General features: G+C 42.6%; 1 protein-coding gene across 3 annotated transcripts; it reads right to left on the bottom strand.

Annotated features, from left to right (window-relative positions):
* Window positions 1-3,067: 3,067 nt before the first annotated feature.
* On the bottom strand, window positions 3,068-14,970 carry LOC100697594 (very long-chain acyl-CoA synthetase). 3 transcript variants are annotated; one of them, XR_002062921.2, is made up of 11 exons: window positions 14,389-14,964; window positions 11,726-11,935; window positions 11,487-11,642; window positions 10,280-10,404; window positions 9,981-10,175; window positions 9,804-9,894; window positions 9,304-9,502; window positions 9,132-9,229; window positions 7,710-7,840; window positions 7,324-7,593; window positions 7,059-7,243 (listed from the first exon to the last, which is right to left on the bottom strand). XR_002062921.2 is itself a non-coding variant. In XM_019361708.2 (10 exons), the coding sequence occupies exons 1-10, from the start codon at window positions 14,846-14,848 to the stop codon at window positions 3,374-3,376; spliced, it is 1,842 nt and encodes a 613-aa protein (XP_019217253.1). In that variant the 5' UTR covers window positions 14,849-14,970; the 3' UTR covers window positions 3,068-3,373. The 3 variants fall into 3 exon arrangements, 2 of the variants coding, with proteins under 2 accessions (XP_019217253.1, XP_019217252.1); XM_019361708.2 differs by lacking the exons at window positions 7,059-7,243; window positions 7,324-7,593 and adding an exon at window positions 3,068-3,550 and having other exon boundaries at window positions 14,389-14,970; XM_019361707.2 differs by having other exon boundaries at window positions 7,059-7,593.
* Window positions 14,971-15,724: the final 754 nt, after the last annotated feature.

Genomic DNA, 15,724 nt, shown 5'->3' with positions numbered 1-15,724 from the left:
ATCTCAACTGAGCTTTTGCTGGGCTGTGTTCACTCACACAGAACGGGGGAGTGTTGTTCATAACCTTTAAATTGTAGTTTTGCCAAGAGCCAATGGTGAGTCTGTTGGGGCACAAGGCAAAAATTCACAGGGGAACCCTTTAACTAGCACCAAATACTCTGACTGGTAAACGGTAAATGGCCTGTATTTGTATAGCGCTTTACTTACTTGACTATCACCAATAACTGTCAAGAAGGAAAGTGGAACCAGTGAAACCCTTTTCTGTGTCCGCTGCATCAGCCAGCATTATAGGGGAATTTGGCAGTCTCAGCCCTCAATGTTTCTGACTGAACAGTTTATAATGAGATTGCGCAGAAGACTCCTCATACTGAGACGTTTGTGTATACAAAGAGGAGTATGCACAGAGAGTCTACTCCTGGCTCTGAATGTGAGAAGGAGCAGGAAGTCTGGTCAAGGCCTCTGTTTTCTAAGTTGAGGCAGCGCCAGCAGGACAGCGGCTTTGACAGTCCCTTCTACCAACTAAACATTCTAAAAGTTACGATCCTCAGTCTATGTTTGTCTGTTTTTCTCAGTGGTCCTAAGTTTCAACTGTATAAATTCCAATTAACATGTATCCGTTGTTGAAATATCAGTAATAGTAACGACAAGTTGTGTGCCAGAAAAGCCAGACAGAAGCTGTTAATTATTCAAAGATGTCAGACAGGATTTCGTAACCTGCTGCTGGCTGGAGTTTACATATTTACAAAGTACGTATGGAAGAGGTTCATGATTAACTCTAGTGAATATGTATGTTTCTTATTGCTTTATTGCATAACACTTAAACAGATTTGATTCAGCCATGAGGCAGTCTCCAACATTGGCTGCAGACTCACCCACCCCCACTGCTGCTGTTCCACCTCTGACACCTCAGACACTTCACACCTCCTCTATTCACCCTGCTCACTCCTCCCCACCCCCAACAACACCATCCAATACACACTCAACACAAGGCTCCAGCCTGTCTCTCTCAACCACCCAGGTTAGGAGGGAACTGAGGAGGATTGAAGCCAAGAAAGCAGCGGGTCCAGATGGCATCAGCTCAAGGGTCGTCAGGTCCTGCGCGGACCAACTGTGTGGGGTGATGGAGCACCTCTTCAACCTGAGCCTGAGGCTGGGGAGAGTCCCACAGCTCTGGAAAACCTCCTGTGTTGTACCAGTGCTAAAGACTTCACGCCCCAAGGACCTCAACAGCTACAGGCCGGTGGCTCTGACATCCCACCTGATGAAGACCCTGGAGCGGCTGGTCCTGGCTCAGCTTCGGCACCTGGTGAGCTCATCACTGGACCCACTTCAGTTTGCCTACCAGCCTGGCATTGGAGCGGATGATGCCGTCATTCACCTCCTACATCGTTCCCTTGCTCACCTGGAGACCGCTGGGAGCACTGCGAGAATCATGTTCTTTGATTTCTCCAGTGCTTTCAACACTATTCTTCCCAAGGTCTTGAAGGACAAGCTGGAGAACTCAGGAGTGGACCATCACCTCACAGCATGGATACTGGACTACCTCACCGACCGACCACAGTATGTGAGGACTCAGGGCTGTGTGTCGGACAGGGTCGTCTGCAGTACGGGGGCCCCACAGGGAACGGTTCTGGCTCCGTTCCTCTTCACCATCTACACTGCAGACTTCTCCCACAACTCCACCCAGTGCTTCCTGCAGAAGTTCTCTGATGACTCTGCAATAGTCGACCTCATCACTGATGGGGACGACAAGGAGTACAGAGGACTGACTCAAGACTTTGTGGACTGGTGCCAGCTGAACTACCTCCAGATCAACGCCAGTAAAACCAAGGAGCTGGTGGTAGACTTCCGCAGGCACAAGCATCCTCCACTGCAACCACTGAACATCCAAGGTATGGACATCGAGGCTGTGGACAGCTACAGGTACCTTGGTGTTCATCTGAACAACAAACTGGACTGGACTCATAACTCAGACGCCCTCTACAGGAAAGGGCAGAGCAGGCTGTACCTGCTGCGGAGACTCGGGTCGTTTGGAGTGGAGGGCCCACTCCTGAAGACCTTCTATGACTCTGTGGTGGCCTCAGCCATCTTTTACGGTGTGGTCTGCTGGGGTGGCAGCATCTCTGACAGGGACAGGAAGAGACTGAACAGGCTGATCAGAAGGGCCAGCTCTGTTCTAGGATGCCCTCTGGACCCAGTGGAGGTGGTGAGTGACAGGAGAATGGTGGCTAAGCTGTCATCCCTGATGGACATCATCTCCCACCCCATGCAGGAGACTGTGACAGCACTGAGCAGCTCCTTCAGTGGCAGGCTGCGGCACCCACGGTGTGGGACGGAGAGACTTCACAGGTTTTTCCTCCCCACTGCTGTCAGACTCCACAACAAAGACTTTAACTGATCTAACACAAACACATCCACACATGTGCAATAACACTAAGTGTAATACTCTTTTTCTGAAAAAGTTGTATTTTTTACTCCGTTGTATAAAGCATTTGCATTCTATTTTTATCCTATTGTATATTTTATTCTATTTATTCTACTGTATATAGTATTTTATTTTATTTTATTCTATTCTTTACAGTTGTGTACAGTATTCTTATTTCTATTCTATTCTATTCTATTCTATTCTTATTGTATTCTAATTTTGCTATATAACTTTTGCACTGTCCACTTCCTGCTGTGACAAAACAAATTTCCCACGTGTGGGACTAATAAAGGTTATCTTATCTGTTATCTTATCTTATCAGTGCAGTTTTGGACCTTTCAGTCAGTTTTGAGTAAATCTGCTTCTGTCTAAAAGCTTTTAAGTGGTCTGTTACTTTAACAGTGTAGTTTATTACTCTGTGTGTGTGTGTGCATGTGTATGTGTGTGTGGTCAGATTTATAGATGTTCAAAGGAATTTTTAAACACTGACAAATCTTTAAACATGCATCAAATGATTTGTTAGTCTTGAGTTGAGTTAACCTCGAGTCAAAATTCAAAAGTTACAAACAACTTTCCATCTGTTTTAATATCTGCTGCAGCAAAAAAAAAAAAAAAAGATACAAAAGATACAAATACAAAAAAGATTTTTAATGAGTTTTTATGTTTATATGTTATATGTTGGGTTTATATTATCCACAATTTATTGGTAGCTTAAATTCTGTTCACAACTTGCTGCTGTTGCCCAGGGATTACAGACGATCTATCTCTATGGATGTGGCTATGGAGGGTGTGTGTATGAAATTACAGCTTAAATAAAATTATTATGAAGGCAAAGATAATTTAAAACACCTCGTCATTAAAATGTGCAGCCAGAAGTGCCACGCTGTCATCTCAATGATTTGCTTACACGTGAAAAGATGGATTTTTTCCTTCAAAAGTAAAATCACTTTATATTTTGATGTCTCCTGCTATAACTGAATCAAATACATCTGGCGTGAGTGGAGTATAATTCTTCTCTTTTTCAATCAGAAAGTAGAGTGGGTCTGTAACGTCACTTGGGTTGAAGCCCTGCTCCACTACTTTCGTCTTAATTAGCTTGAACGTGCCTGTAATGTCCAGTGACCCCTGTAATAAATCACAGTACAACCAGTTATTAGTGGACAAAATAAATCATTCTAGCAACAAAGAGGCTAAACCACAAATGCATTTGTAAAAGTGTAAAATAACTGGAGTGAACATACTTGAATAATCATAAAGCGCGGCCTGGCGTAGGACGGCAGGAAGTCCTCAACATGTTTAAAAGCAGCCGTGGAGTCAAACTTCAGTCCATCTCTCAAAGTAACTAAGGCACAAAGTAAGTAAGGCACTAAATCTCTATGAACATTTATAATGTATATATTTAACAGAGGTGTCAGCTAACAAAATTATTCAAATATTAAACCAACTTTTCCCTCTCATCATGTTGTGAGGAGAGTGGACTTGCTAGTATTGAGGTAATGTTAGCGGGTTTACCTCTAAGCTATGTGCACACAGTAGTTACCCTTCAGTGCACGTTCATTAGATTTCAACTGTCCCCTGCACTCACGTAGACTTTTCTCTCTCTCAGCAGATTCATTATCTTGGGTATGACCAGGGGGTATTTAAAAAAAGTGAGTTTGCACCAAAAGGATTTTAACTCAGTTTAAAAATTACGGTGCTTTCAAATGTCTCATTTACTGTCACTGCCAGTCTTTGGCGTCACAATGTGGGACTTTGCAGGGACCCTTTATAGAGCCATATGAAAAGTACAGAGTTCATTTAGTCCTGATTATTGACTTTAAGTTCATCTGTCACTGTTACTTCAATGTGGTCCTTCAGTGTTAATTATTCTGTAAAGTTCTGTCTCACTGTTTCAAATGATTGTTTCTTGCTTCCCTCTTTGGCTCTCGGAGGAGGCGGACGCGTCTTTCACCCTCTCCTTCCCTTATCCTCCCTGCTGCTGCTTCTATGTCTTTGTCTTGTCTTGTCTAACTCTAACCCTCAAAGAGTCTCTCAGTCTTGTTCTCTAGAACCAAAAGAATTATGGATTTGATCAACTGGTCCCGTAACGAAATTGACACCCTCCTGGGCTTGGGAGAGCCCGATTGTCCTGCTGAGACATTTGCTGCCAGATACTCAATGGTCGGTTGCGTTGTGTGTCTGGCGACACTCTCGATGGAGGACATTGAACGACATCTACCAATTCGGAACCATGATAACAGAGTTCTGGCTGATTGGAGCTGGCTCGGACCTGGCTTATTGAAGAACAAGAAGCGGCTACAGCTGTTCAAAATCCCACAAGGCTGGCCGACATGATAGACGATGGGCAGGGCTGTGAGTAAGACTGTGTTTATTGAATGCAATATGGATAAGATCTTGGAGAAGAAGAACAGGAATTGAGAGAATTGGTGACCAGTGACGGACATTAGACCAACTGTAGAAATTGGATGCAGTTGTTTGGACTAAACCCAAACATTCACCATCTTCACTCATGCGGCTATCCCACTGGCACCAGCTGAAGGCCTGCCAAGGTTGAAGCTGACTGGAACAAAAAAAGTCCCTTCAAACATCTGCTCTGATCCTGTTGCCTATTGTTAGTCTGATTTTGTGGATTTTATTATTGAGTTTCTGTTTGAAGAGAAAAAGAAGAGATAACAGATAATTTCAACTATGTACTGTATGACAGTGACATATTTTCTGTAGTTTTCCCAGAACTGGGAAGCAGGGAATTTACTCCTCAGAACAGGAATACCTACACACAACAATAGATGACAACAGCACACTGTAATGAGTAGCAGTGGCAGTAGTCAAAATCTTTGCTTTGTCAACAAAGATGTAACATACAAATTAGACTGCGGATTTAAAAGTAAAGCTGAGGTAGTCAGAAGAACATGTTTGAATGCACAACAGCAGATGGACTACAGCAGCAGAAGATCACACCAGATGCCACTCTTGTTAATTAAGACTAGGAAAGTTAGGGTACAAATTGCACCGCTTCATCAAAACTGCACAACAAAAGATTGGAAAAAAAACAAAAGCTTGACCTGATGAGCCTTAATTTCTGCTGTGGCATTCAGATGGTTGGGGTTGGAATTTTAAACATGAAAGTATGGCTCCATCCTGCTTTGTATCAGTGATTCAGGCTGCTTTCAAATTCAAATTCAAATTGCTGCTGGTGATGTAATGGTGTGTGGTTTTTTCTTGCCACACCTTGGATCCTTTAGTACCAACTGAGCAATGTTTAAATGCCACAACCTTCCTGATTATTGTAACTGACGAAGTCCATCCCTTTGAGACCAGTGTTCCCATCCTGTTTTCAGCAGGACAGTGCACCATGCCACAAAGCTCAAATCATTCAAACTGGCTTTTTGAACAAGAGTTCGCTTCATTTAAATGGCTTCCAGTGTGACCAAATCTCAATCCAATAGTGCGTGTTTGGGATGTGGTGGAATGAGTGATGACATCATGGACGTACAGGCAATAAATCTGCACCAACTGTGTGATGCTATCACGTCTATATGAACAAAATCTCAGAGGAATGTTAGCAGCAACTTGTTGAATCACTACCACAAAGAACTGAGACAGTTCAGCAGAAAAAAGGGGGTCTAACCCAGTACTAACGTGTACCTTTGTAGCAAGCAAGTGTAAGTGCATATTAGCCTGCAAACGTAACAATGTTTGAATGGCCTTTAAAAAAATATAAATAAGAAGTCCTACTGTTTGTTACTTACGCTCACACTTGCTGATGATCAATTAATCAAGTGCATTTGCTCAGCAGCACCTGGCTGCCAAGTCAAAAGACTGTATCGGATCCTATGGATGTGTTCTTTTTCACATGACCATATGTCCCATTTAAGATGATGTTGCCTCTCTTGTCTGTTTTCAGTCTGCCTCAATGTAGAAGATTCACAGAACTTATCCCAAAACACAATCAGCAGGAATAATGTTACTTTAAGATTAGGCTTAAAATTTTCCTGGGATTCCCATGATGCATTGAGTATTTCTTCTTTAATCACCTTTCTCACTCACTATGGGTTAACAGACCTCTCTGCACTGAATCATACTTGTCATTAATCTCCGGCTCTCTTCCACAGAATGTTTTTTTATCCTGTCCTCCTCCTCTCACCCCAACCCATCACGGCATGGCCGCCCCTCCCTGAGCCTGGTTCTGCTGGAAGTTTCTTCCTGTTAAAAGGGAGTTTGTCCTTCCCACTGTCGCCAAAGTCGTATGATTGTTGGGTTTTCTCTGCAAGTATTATTGTAGGGTCTACCTTACAATATAAAGCGCCTTGAGGTGACTGTTGTTGTGATGTGGTGCTGTATAAATAAAATTGAGTTGAATGAATTGAATTGAAAATACTCAGACTTTGGCATAAACAGCATGACATCATGTATCAACAGTTCAGGCTACTGACGGGGACATAAAGGTATGAGGGATATTCACTTTGAGCCCTTTAGTACATGAGCAAAAAGACATCACTAAAGCCCGGTTACTCACTACCTATCATATTAGATGAGCAGTTCCTTCGCTTGCCCATATTATCATTAATGCAAATATATAGTGTACACAAAGTCTACAAACCACAGTGTCCAATGATAACTACAAACAAGGCAGTGAAAGAGACATACCACATCAATAGGTCTTTATTTAATTAAATGAAAAAGATGTTTGCTCCCACACTACCTAAAAGCTGCACGGACCAGAATGCATTGCAGGAAGAAGGTGCACAGCAATCCGCTTACTTAACTGGAACAATTCACTGAGTGAACGCACAGCTCAGTACTAAAAACATGATATCCCTAAAAGGAAAAAATGATTAAGGATGTGTGCACAGAATCACAGATAAAATAAAATTATGAAGGCAAATAATTTAAAACACCTTGTCAATAAAATGTGCAGCCAGAAGTGCCACGCTGTCATCTCAATGATCTGTGAAAAGGTGGACTTTTTTTCTTTAAAAAGTAAAATCACTTTATATTTTGATGTCTCCTGCTATAACTGAATCAAATACATCTGGCGTGAGTGGAGTATAATTCTTCTCTTTTTCATTCAGAAAGTAGAGTGGGTCTGTAACGTCATTTGGGTTGAAGCCCTGCTCCAATACTTTCGTCTTTATTAGCTTGAACGTGCCTGTAATGTCCAGTGACCTCTGTAATAAATCACAGTACAACCAATTATTAGTGGACAAAATAAATCATGCTAGCAACAAAGAGGCTAAACCACAAATGCATTTGCAAAAGTGTAAAATAACTGGAGTGAACATACTTGAATCCTCATAAAGCGCGGCCTGGCGTAGGACGGCAGGAAGTCCTCAACATGTTTAAAAACAGCCATGGAGTCAAACTTCAGTCCATCTCTCAAAGTAACAGCAGCCATCCCGGCTCTTCCCTCCTGACCTGAAGACAAAAGTTAAACAGTCACAAAACAGGAGTTAACTGAAGTTCAGTATTACTAATTAAAAGTGTCAGTACTGTGCAAAAGTCTTGAGCCACCACTCATCTCTTGATATTTTGACTTTGACAGACCTTAAGGAAGCCTCGAAAACTATTAAGAAAATTTAAAATGACAGACTTTTTCTTTGGACATTGGCTGCTTTCTCATTCAGTTTTAGTCCAGTTCAGGGGCCAACCACAGGGAACCACATCCAGGCACCGGACTCCTCATCGACTCCATTTCCCTACCAGAGTCTGCTCAAGTAATTCACTGTGCCCACACCGCTAGATTGACCTGCCACCCGGGCATGAATCGACTATCACGTTTCTACAGTGACATACATTTTTTTTGTTCTGGTGACCATCCCTCGCTAAGGATGTCGCTGACCTGTTCAGTCTGTGCACAAAACAAGTGTATTACATCTCTTCTCACAGGTTCTCAGGCTACTACCCACTCCTGATCAGCCATGGTCACACATAGCCTTGCACTTTGTCACTGGGTTACCATTGTCATCAGGTAACATGGTTATTCGTATCATCATTGACCGTTTTTCTAAGGCTGTACGACTTTATGGCCCTGCCTAAACGGCCCTCAGCTCTTGAAACAGCAGAGTTACTCGGCCAATACGTCTTCCAGCTTGACGGCATCAACTCCGACTGAGGACCACAATTCCCTTCTTGCATCTGGAAGGAGTTTTGGACCACCCTTGGGGCACAGGTAAGTTGCTCTTCAATGCATATTTTCTTCCAACCAATCTACCTAGTGCTCCCAGTTGCCGTGGGTGAAGTATTCCCATAACTCCATAAACTCTGCAGCTACTGGCCTTTCTCCCTTCAAGGCATCACTCAGCTCACAACTTCTGGCAACTGAGGAAGTTCAGGGTCTCGCCAGTGATCCTCAGAACTTTCTATGCAGGCACTGTGGAGAGCATCCTCACACAGAACATCTCATCCTGGTTTGGGAACAGCTGTGTTAAGGACCAAAAAGCTCTTCGGAGAAGGATCCGTACAGCAGAACGCTGCTGCAGGATTGCTGGAGATGCTGGACTAGAGCAGCTCAGATACTGAAGGACCCATCCCATCCTGGCAACAAACTGTTCCAACTTCTGCAATCAGGCAGAAGGTTCCGCACCATCCGGGCAAGGACAGAGAGACTGAAGAGGAGCTTCAGTCTCTCTGGATGGTTTGGGCCCTAAACCAAGCCATCCAGGCCCTAAACCATAACATGCCCCTCCCCCCCGAAAGCAACATGTACCTGGCACTTTGACTCCGTAAACATTGGCTTCTTTAACGCAGTCAGCCAGCACCAGGATGTCGGCCACCTCAGCCGTAGCCACGTTCTCTCCTTTCCATCTGTTGACAATTTTTGTTTTTAGTGCTCTGTGTGAGCTCACGTTTTTAAGCATTAGTTCAAAACATGCACACACCTGAATGTGTCTCCAACACGATCGTGGAAGTACATGAAATTATCCTCATCGATGCGCAGCAGGTCACCAGTGTTGAAGTACAGATCACCTTTCTTGAAGACGTTATGCAGCTTCTTTTTCTCAGTTTGATTCAAGTCTCTCACATAACCAATGAATGGAGCTTTGGCTGTTATTTCAGTCACCAGAAGTCCAGGTTCACCTGATCAAAGTAAGCACAGGATAGTCATCTGTCAGGGTCATCATATTTTAAAGGCAAGATGCATGATACATGTTGTAAAGAAATTGCATTTCGGAGTCTTTTAAACGTTCATTTCGTGCATGGTGAGGTACACTGTGGCTGAGCAAAAGAACTGTGCAGATTTAGGATGGCATATAAATTGTTGATGGTATGAAAAGATGCATGGGTGAGAACTTTAGAAATATAATAAAAAAAAGGACAGGGGAAAAAAAAAAAAAAAAAAAGAATATTTGGTGTTATAACCATCCTGGAAGTAACACACCTTTGTCAACCTCCATGCAGAAACCAGAAGAATCCCTCAAAGGTTCTTCTTTGTCTATGTCATATTTGATCACAGCATATGGAAAAAACATCTGCAAATTTAAAAGGAGAAGCTAAAACACTGCTTCATGAGTGACAGCTTTTAATTCCTAATGTGAGCTGAAACATGGACTTTTACCTTGAGCAGGAAGGTGTGTCGCCCGAGAGCTCCCATCTTGCTGCTATAATTCAACAGAGCAAAGTTTCCTTCAGTTGCTCCATAAAATTCTCTGATTTGAATTTCTCCAAATCGTCTCACAAAGTCCCTCCAAACATCTGCTCTGATCCCGTTGCCTATTGCAAGTCTGACTTTGTGGTTTTTATCACTGAGTTTCTGTTTGAAGAAAAAAAGAAGAAACCTAAGTTTGTTAGTGCTTTTTTTAAAAACCTTTCTGTGCGAGACAGTAGCATTAATGTTGGTGCTGTGTTGCCACAAACCTGTGGAGTGTTGCAGAGATAACGCATAATTTCACCTATATACTGTATGACGGTGACATTATATTTTCTGCAGTCGTCCCAGAACTGGGAAGCAGAAAACTTACTCCTCAGAACAACAGGAATACCTGCACACAACAACAGATGACAACAGCACACTGTAAAGAGTAGCAGTGGCAATAGTGAAAATTTTTACTTTGTCAACAAAGTCGACCTCACACTGGAGCACTTCACAGCCGAGTGTCAGACAGCAGAAAAGGGTGGAGGGCCCAGTCAGAGTCAGAGAATTGTTGCCCAAGTCAAGAAGTATCTTGGGGTCTTGTTCATGAGTGAGGGGAGTGGTTGGTGTGGTGTGTGGCTCAGCAGCATAGGAGGGTTGACATCACGGGTTCAGAGAGCAGTGGTAGGGAAGGCTGTTTGGCACAGCTGACAGATATGACAGACATGAGTTGATTCTGTCTCTTTATTTTATGCAGAGGTCAAGGGTGTGTGGCAGAAGGAAAGAAATTGCCTGCCAGGAACTGTTGCCATATACCAAAGTTGGGCAGGCAACAAACAAGCGTGTGTGAAATTATAAATTAAGACTTATCCTGAATTTGAAACCTTGCTTCCTTCCTGTGTGTGTTGGGAAACCAGAATATGCTACAGGAAAACTGATGATTGAGTCTCTGACTCTGGTTACCTGGTCGACCCCCAAGAGCTGTCATCTCTGGTTTTTGGACTTGCTTTGCTTGTTTATTTTGATCTGAATCAAATAGTGTGCGTTTTGGATCTGCACCAACTGTGTGATGCATTCATGTCAATATGGACCAATATCTGAAGAATGTTTCTAGTACCTTGTTGAATCTATGCCACAGAGAATATTGGCAGTTCAGAAGACAAAGGCATTTAACACCGTACTAGCAAGATCTGCTTTATATAGTAGCCAGCAGGTGTACATTTTTTAACAGATATAACAGTACCAAATGAAATTCAATATTTATTGATGTTTAAGTCAACTGTTCTCTTAGAAATCTGTTTTTAAAAAGTGGCTATTTTCTAAATGACTTAATGGGTTGTGGATTGATTGTTGAGCACAAGGCAGGGAGTGTATTGAGAGAACTTGGAATTGCATCTGGAGATTTTGATCTCAGATTGAACATTGGGTTTTTTGATAAGAAAACTAAAGGTTTACACAGTTAACGATAGTATATATCCAAAGAGTTCATACCCCTCTCAATGGCCCCAGTGAAGACAAGGAGGCCAGTACTGTGATAAAGCGGGAGGGCATCATAAATCACATCTTTGGAGTTCACTCCTGATGTAGCCAGAAGTAAAGACATGCCCCACACTCTGCTGTAAGTGATCACAGCTGCCTTAGGGAGACCTGTTAAAGACACGCCAGATGCTCAGGGGGTGAATCTGCCATTTCTTTCATTGATGAATCGTGAATCACAGTAAGTAGATTACCTGTTGTCCCTGAGGTGTATATGTAGGCTGCTGGACTCTGCATGGTTAAATGGGACCTTAACTCCTTGGGTATAGGCTCAGAGGAAGCCTGATTCATTTTATGGATGAAGCTCTCCACACCTGCAGTTTCACACCTGTCGGCTAAGATGAAAACAGTGATCTGCTGTTCATGCAGATGGGGCAGCACCTCCTTCACTGCATCCAGCAACTCTAGAGAAAAACAAAACAAATTAAAAAACCCACACACACACACACCCCTTACAAAGGATGTTCCTGTATTTTAACAATGCTTCCTCTGCAGCTTTATTGCTCATGAGTGATGATGTAAGAGGTGCTTGAATCCTTTAGGTAAAATGAGACAAACAAATACTGGAAGACATAAAACCTGTGCATTTGAAACATTAGGTTAAAAGTCTTTGCAAAAAGACCACTTAAAAAAGTGCTAAGCTACATACGTGGATGTACACTGCAGGAGACATTGAGAGGTCGCCACAGAAATCAAACCTTATCTTTATGTTGGGCAGTATATTAAAAGCTTAAAGGAGAGTGAAAGGATCTGAAAGAGCTTGTTTGATAGGAGAGATTCATGAAAGCCCAGTATAAATAGAAATTGACAAATGAGGATTATTCTGAACTGAGAATCACGCAAAGCTCCTCAGAAATGCTCAAGAATACAGACATACAGCTGGGAAGAAGCAGAATGCAGTCCTGTATGGCTGACCATTTTCTGTATGATTATCAGTCTCTCACAGGGGTGGAATTGGACATAAAATTGGCCCTAGCATTTTTTTCCCATCTGCAGGCAGACCTCCATGACTGATTTAACACATTTTGCTATATCTTTATCTCCGCTTTTTAGCCCCACATTCCCCCCCCCCCCATGTCTTCCACACAAACAAGGTGCACAAGCACCTAATGAAGGTAGGTTAGGGCCGGGTTGTGTGTAGAGATTTGATTGGGCAATGCAGTGACAGTAAGGGAAAATGAACGAATGGGCTTTTTTTTGTCATGGCTTGTACAGCCGGTGCACAGCAGCCCCTCAATTGACTCACCGGGAATATGCCCGGTGTGCCAGATTACCAGTCCAGCCCTGGTCTCCCATATTGATGTGAAGGAATTTTGGCTGCCTCTGCTTCACAGGGTTTATTCAGGTCATTGAGCTTTGACTGCATTCATTGATGCACAGCTCTCTCAAAGCCCCACCACTGCTTTTCAGTTGGGTTGGGGTCTGGACTTTGACTGGGCCAGTGCAACAGTGTGATTTTCTTTTTTCTTTTTCAGCCAGTCTGTTGCAGGTGGTTAACCTTTCGGGCCAAGCTTTAGCTGTTTGACAGTTTTTGCCAATTTTACACCCGCTTTCACACCTGGGCGCATGTGATTAGAGGATCACCAGGGGGTCCTTTGTCCCTCCTTGGGGGGATACTCCCACTGGGTTTAAATCTGGGACTCTCGGCCATTTGACCTTAGAACTGAAGAAGCTTCTCGGATGAGAGGTGAAACGTCTTCAAGCAACTTAAAGAAGTCCAGACGCTTTTCTTTGCAAACTCCTTTGACTACGATGACCTGGATGACTGAGAACCTTCACAGACAATTTTACTTTTGTTTTTCTTTCAACTCCTGGTAGATTCTGCTATTGTGTTAACACATCTGAATGCTCCAGACCAGCAAACTATCAGAGCTTCTGCTTTTACAGGTGCGCTCACACTTGTTGCTGCTTAATTAACCAAGTGCATTTGCTCAGCTGTACCTGGCTGCCAAGTCAAAGGACTGTATAGAGAGTGGAAATTCTTTTTCACATGACCATATGTCCCATTTAAGATATACTATTTAATCCAAATCAAACAATCTCCAAATGAAACGCTAAAGCCACATATAATATATAAACTACTGTTCTATTAATACTGTTAAATCTTTGCATCCTTTTCAGCCATTTAGTTACTGATTGATTTATGCTGGAGAAAATGTATTTATTCTTTGTTTCCCACTGTGACAGTTTAAGTCAGTTTAGAGAGACATGTTCTTTTCTTCGAACTGAAGACATCTGAAACATGCTCTCCAGAGAACTGCCTTGATGTTGGGTCACTAACAATATACGTGCTAAATCAAAGGGTCGTTTAAATAACTAAAAGTTAAGATGGACCACAAGTGCAACACATTTTTTTTTTGTCCGCTTTTTTAAGAAGAAGATGATGAAGACAGCCATATTCAGTCATAAATAGGTGTACTGCATGGTGGAAAAAGTGGTTTTCCTTCTGTTGAGTATAAATGTACTCGTTTCCAAATATTAAAAATTTAAGTTTAAGAAGCTTCTTATACAGGTATGAAAAGTCATCCCTGTTACTGGAAAGTGACAACCATTCTTTGTATTTAATCTAAGATATTGACCTGGAAGTGAGGTAGAAGCACAATGTTAGATATGTGAATAAAGACTGATACTTTATTCTGGTGGAGTGAAAATGGAAATTCTTATATGAAACTCCATCAATAGATTACTCCATTGCAGGCAAATAGTGCATAGCCTACACTGGTGCTTTTCCCATGACATGTCAAAGTACTGTTTGTTCTCAAATTATTTCTGTATTTACTTGGTTATTGAGTGTTGAGTAAATGAGCTCTCTACTGTCTCCATCGCTTGGAAAAGCAGACAGAAATGCAGGTACTACCTTCAGCTGCTACCAGAGTTGTGGCTCCGCTGCAGTTGAGGCAGCGTAGCAGAGACTTGGATCTGATGTTGGAGTTGAGCAAAGCTCCAGCGCATCCAATCTTCATCAAACCCAACCAGAGCCACAGGAACATCGGCTGGTTCCCCAGGAACAGCGCCACCGTGTCTCCTTCTTTTACGCATCCAGCCTGCAGAAACGCTCTCGCGGCTTTGTTGCTCAGGACGTCTGCTTCCCGGTACGTGAACATTTCATCTTTAAAATAAATTAAAGTCTTTTGCGGCTGCGTCTTCACCAAGTCTAAAAAGCGGTCCAGGATTGAGTAATTAGTCCGCATGCACTTTAAGACGAACCGCTTTACTTTTATTTTAGTAAGCACGTACTGGACATCCTGGAAGAGATAAGGATGGCGGAGTAAAACGCCAAATACAATCAAAGCTGCACACACTATCCAGACCAACATGTTTGTCTCACAGCTGTCCTGCCGAAGACAGAACGGAGGTATAAAAAGGTGCGAGGAGCAGAAGCGCAGGCACAACTTATATTTAACTACTGATCAACCAGGTGATCTACATCAAAACAGATGAGCGAGAGGGGCAGCATCCCCTCCTGGTCAATGATTGCGACAGCCTCATGTAAATGATTTGAAACCACAGGAGCTGTTAATTATTGAGCTTCTGGCCCCTGCAGACAATAATGGTAATGGATAATGGCAGAGACACTGACAACAATGCTCAAGACCAAGCTGTCTGACCAAGTTGGTTATAAAGTGTTAACAGTAGTAACTTTTCGAGTGCACAGGTTGGTCACATCAGCTAGCTGATTAAACTAAACAAAGTGATGTTTGTGGAAGTTACATTATACAAACATCTCTCCCCTGGCTAGACTAGAAAGTTAGTTATTTATAATCAGTTTTTCAGGCCCCTTTGGAAGGTCAGGCTGCTTCTTCTGTCATTGCAAACTTTGCACTGGTTGGGCATCGTCAACAGACTCGTCCACTTGAGTCATTTGATAATTATACGTCAAATTTATACTCGCCAGACACTTCATTATATCTTGTTTTTATATCTAGTTAGTCCAGTGTCTTGTGTGGTCAGAGCTGCTCTTCTGCCTACCTTGTTAACAAGTTGTTTTTGTTTTGTTTTTTTACTTACTGTTGCCTTCTTATTAGCTCAGAGCAGTTTGGTCATTCTCCTCTGGTATCAACAAAACATATTCATCCAGAGAACTGCTGCTGACTGCAGGTCTTCTCTGCAAGACCTAAAGACAGTTGTGATGGAAAATCCCAGTAGATCTGCAGTTTCTGAAATACTCAGATCAGCCTGTCTGGTACCAACAA

Source organism: Oreochromis niloticus, linkage group LG7 (assembly GCF_001858045.2).
Source record: "Oreochromis niloticus isolate F11D_XX linkage group LG7, O_niloticus_UMD_NMBU, whole genome shotgun sequence".
In the NCBI taxonomy this organism is placed as follows: Eukaryota; Metazoa; Chordata; class Actinopteri; order Cichliformes; family Cichlidae; genus Oreochromis; species Oreochromis niloticus.
Note: the sequence above shows the minus strand (reverse complement) of the source record. Positions and strands in the feature narration are given on the sequence as shown.